A 4,405-nucleotide genomic window follows, 5' to 3' on the forward strand; every position below is an offset into this window, starting at 1 on the left:
GATGATCATAAACATCTCCATCATAACGAATTGATGGATAGAAAAAAAGACATAATGGATTTTTTAATTGGGCTCTTGAGATAATAGGATATGATCATTTCGGATCAAATCTAAAAATGACACATTGCTATGTGGATTTTCATTAAAGATTAAGAATACCGTGTAGATGTTGATAAAGAAAGAAAATAATAATATTTAAAAAGGAATGCTGTTAAATTGATAGGCTGGTTTGTTGTGGTGAAGCAAACCAAAGAGAGGAATGTATAATGATTCCCCACGTATTTTTCATCGTAAAGAACCTATCAAATGAAAAATTTAGTTGGAATTCACGAACATAAAAGAAGTAATACACAAAATGATGTACGGTAGACGTATGGTGCCATAGCCATGTCTAATTATATGAGGGAGATTAAAAAGCAAACCATTTCACGGGGCATTACCTCTTAAATATTCTTCCACGTGGAAAAGGCATAATATTTAATTGAAAATGCTCTTATTTTTCCTTCACCAAAACTCAACCCTAACCTTCTCTATATTACCGTTGATTACATTTCGACCGTAAGAGCGTAATTAAAGAGCCAATTGACATGATTAAGAAGGCTATGCCATGACGTACGACACACATGTAATTAAACGCTATCCAGCCGCATGGACATCATACATTAGCAAGAAGCAGCGATTAAAAGCTTATAAAAAGGTTCGTTAGCCTACATCAATCACATTATACATGGTACAGCACACCGCCTCTAGGTTCATTAAAACATTTTATGCAGGGCTAATAACACTTTTATACATTCTTTTGTTATGGAGCATAAATTCTAATGGAAAGTATGCATTTAACGTTGATAAAAAGTGCAACAAGTTTGATGTATTTTAGGAACGGTTTCAATTTTATTGTTGGTATTCCCACCAACTGTAACATCTATTCGGGGCAAATTAATAGTTTTCTAAGAATTTATATATGAATTAACTAGTTACATTATGAATACGTTGTATTAATCCTAAACCCCAAGTAATTGTGTTCACATATTTCAAATTGGCCTCAAAGTTTGATAGCCATAAATTCTCCATCTTGTAATGAAGCTTTAATAAATAAAAGTACAAATAAGATAACAGGATTCAATAACGATGACAACAAGCATATCATACTATTATGTAACTTTCAGGGTGATTAATGATTGCTCTCTTTAACAAATTCAACGGTATGTTTATTTACTATTCTTCTAAGAATAAAACTAATGTTGACGCAAACTTCAAATCCGTTCCATTTTCAAAGAAATCAATACAAATATTCTTAATTATGAATCAACACGCATCCGTCCACTTATATTCCGTTCATTTGTAACGTTTTCCGTAAATTGTAAAACAGCTTCGATATAATCCAATGCAACCGTGTGTGCCCAAGATTTCGGATTTAACGAATCTTCAAGGAATCCACAATGACCACCGCTTTCCGTCGTCAGTAATAACAAATTAGGTAGGGTAGAGAATAATTCGAACGGAATGTCTTCCTTCTTGGTGACGGGATCGTCGAACGAATTGATGCATAGAAGTGGAACAGCGATTTCATCAGCTTCACGTAAAGGTTCGTTATGTTCCCAGTATTCCGCCATGTCTTTAAGCTTATACATAGGACAATCAACACACTCGAGCCATTGTGTCAAAGTCCTAGAGGAAAAGACAGAATCTAAGTCGAAGAATTTTGGCATTGTGGTAACGTGGTTCGTGAAATTCAATTTGAGTAATTGAAGGGTGAGCCATTTCAGCAGAGAGTTGGGCCGATTGGTCTGGATGGCTGATTGTAGGTCATAGATGGGTGATAAACATACGGATGCAGACAGTCTGGAAGATGAACCGTAATTTCCTAGGTACGACAGGAGTAAACTTCCTCCGCAACCCAGACCAATAGCGCTTATCCGTCTTCCGGAACGAAGTCTTGAAAAGAGGTATCGCACTGCATCACGAAGATCTGAAGGGTCCCCAAGGCTTTGGCATTTAGGAGTGGTGAGAGGTAATCCATTGGTTCCTCGTCTATGGAAGACCACTGGTTCATAACCGTTGGCGTATACGTTTGAGCAAAGACGTGATACATCCCCTGATCCCGCTACCAAATCTGGTATGATGAGAACTACTCCTTTGGACAATGTTTTTCTCCTTTTGCGTTTCGAAACAGAAGAATTCTTCCAAGCCCAATCCAACGCTACGATCCCACCATCCGCCATTTGGAGTACTTCCCTGCGGTATCTCATGGTGCCATTTGAGAGGATTAGGCCAAGGAGAGTTTGAAGGTAACCGAAAGACGCCCAACTCGTTGGGATAAAGGGTTCCCGTAAGCTGTAGCATGTTGTGAGTACATACTTAAGAAGGGACGACGGGCGAAAATTTAGCTGAGGTAATGATGGTTGCGGCTTTTCCCTCGAACCCCAGTTCCAAAACCATCTAAAGAACACTACCAAGAGCGTGCAACACAAGGTTACACGCTCTATGACAGGGGTGATGATCGATCGTTGCACATTACCGCTGCTGACTGGGTTGGGTTCCTTAGGACCACTCTGCATAGTATCCTGCCTACACCAAGTCTGCTGGCTGTTTCTACCAAGGTGATGGCCCGAGGATGAGGGGTCGATCTGCGAGAAGGCGAGTTCCGTCGGTATCGTTGCCGCCCCGTGGCAGACAAAACTCATTATGAAGCTGACGAGAGCCGAGTAGTACTCCGCAGCTGCTGCAACTACGGCAAGCATCTGGATCAATGCTTTCCCGCTCGCTCGCACCGGACACTACGCACCACCGACCTTGATTGAGTGCCGATGGAAAACTCTACCTGTTCAGAAGACGATCGCGGTCTCGAGTGACTGTCTTCAAATATTACACACAGATCTCAAATATCCAATACGTTAGGTCACTGTCATCGATTTGTATATAATCTGACGTGGGACCGAGTATCCACAGCTAGGCCTTCTTATCACAATTACGACGGTTCCGATTTAAAAAGATGCAATATATTGATGTTCTGTCAGTGAAAAAATCTCTAAATCGTTTCCATGACCTTTCAGGATTCATATATGAGGCTGGCGTCATCAATTGCGTACTGGAACAGAAAATTAATCTTCTCGTTTTTATTCATCTAGAGATTCACGGTGTAACTTTTTAATTTGATTATAACGAGATAAAAAAAATTGCGAGCACTGCGAAACATAGATGCTTACTGAGTGATTACGATGTGACATCGACGACGGCAAGATCAATTTTTGTTCTCCGAAAACGAACTTGAAATTCCACCTTCCTGCGGAAAATCACATTTCGCGATTTCCAGTACTTAAAAAATCATGGAATCCGGTTGTCAACGTTGAACACATATCCGCATGCCAAAAAGAAGACTTATGCCTACCAGCATTTAACAAATTTAGTCAATCTTTGCTAGGTACATTCCTGGGAAATCGACTGATCGCAGTCGATGTTTTGGAAAACTGGTGAGTTCGCGGTTGATCTTCCGCGGGAAGGGAAAGGGCATCGAGGTTGCTTTCTTTTGTGAGAGTGAGGTATCCGCAATTATTAAAGTTTCATAAATATATATATATTTTGAAGGTAAATATTATCCCTGATGTGTTGGTCTGATGAGGGGAAAATCAACAATCATGTGATGATATTTTTCTCAGTTAGCTGACACGATCCTTTCAACATCCACATGTGAATAGAGGAATTATAAAGGATTAATATTTCCGATTGATAATTCCTTCACTGCAAACGCGTCATTAAGTCCACAAGAAAACCCAAACTTCCTCAGTTGAGCATGAAATACGAAAACTATGCTAAATCTCTGCTTTGATAAAGCCTCCGTCACTGCTCACGTCAACTTTGACTGTTTAGAGAAGGAGATATGAAAGATATTTCGTAGATGTGAAAACCTTCCACCCTCGCTGAGAGAAGTAAAAATGCTCTGTCATCGTCCGCTCTCTACCACTTAATACGACCCGGCAAGCATGGAGTCTACTCTACGCTCACACACAAACCCAGTAGATGACTGTGGCGTCTCCCTCGCGGATAGCATGAAAAGCATGACGTAAAGAAGCGCGAGTATAAGCCTCGCTCTGAGTGACAAATACGAAAGAATAACCAGCTAACGCACGCCAATGACGCGTCAACTTTAACTGCGCACTTTTCACAATCGTTCTCCTAGCTTTTCTTCCATGCCTTTGAATTATCAGACCACAGGGATTTATGCAATGGTCGCTAATATTTTCCCTGTAGAGTTTTAATGTCAATGCAACTTTGCATGACGTATCAGATGATAACATCTTTGATTATTATATAATTAGATTCTTTTTTCAATGAGATTGTATCGAGTCATTTCACAATCTGTTATACACATTGACGGTTTTCAATGCTCATCCAGATGATTCTGAGT

The 4,405-nt window shown here is 39.9% G+C and overlaps 1 protein-coding gene across 1 annotated transcript; it reads right to left on the reverse strand.

Annotated features, from left to right (window-relative positions):
• Positions 1–298: 298 nt before the first annotated feature.
• LOC100892867 (protein ABHD15) lies at positions 299–4,073 on the reverse strand. The gene has a single exon (XM_003724730.3). It carries the CDS (start codon positions 2,739–2,741, stop codon positions 1,299–1,301), a length of 1,443 nt encoding a protein of 480 aa, XP_003724778.1. The 5' UTR covers positions 2,742–4,073; the 3' UTR covers positions 299–1,298.
• Between the last annotated feature and the right edge of the window lie 332 nt (positions 4,074–4,405).

Source organism: Strongylocentrotus purpuratus, unplaced genomic scaffold (genome assembly GCF_000002235.5).
Source record: "Strongylocentrotus purpuratus isolate Spur 01 unplaced genomic scaffold, Spur_5.0 spur5_scaffold_2, whole genome shotgun sequence".
Classification (NCBI taxonomy): domain Eukaryota; kingdom Metazoa; phylum Echinodermata; class Echinoidea; order Camarodonta; family Strongylocentrotidae; genus Strongylocentrotus; species Strongylocentrotus purpuratus.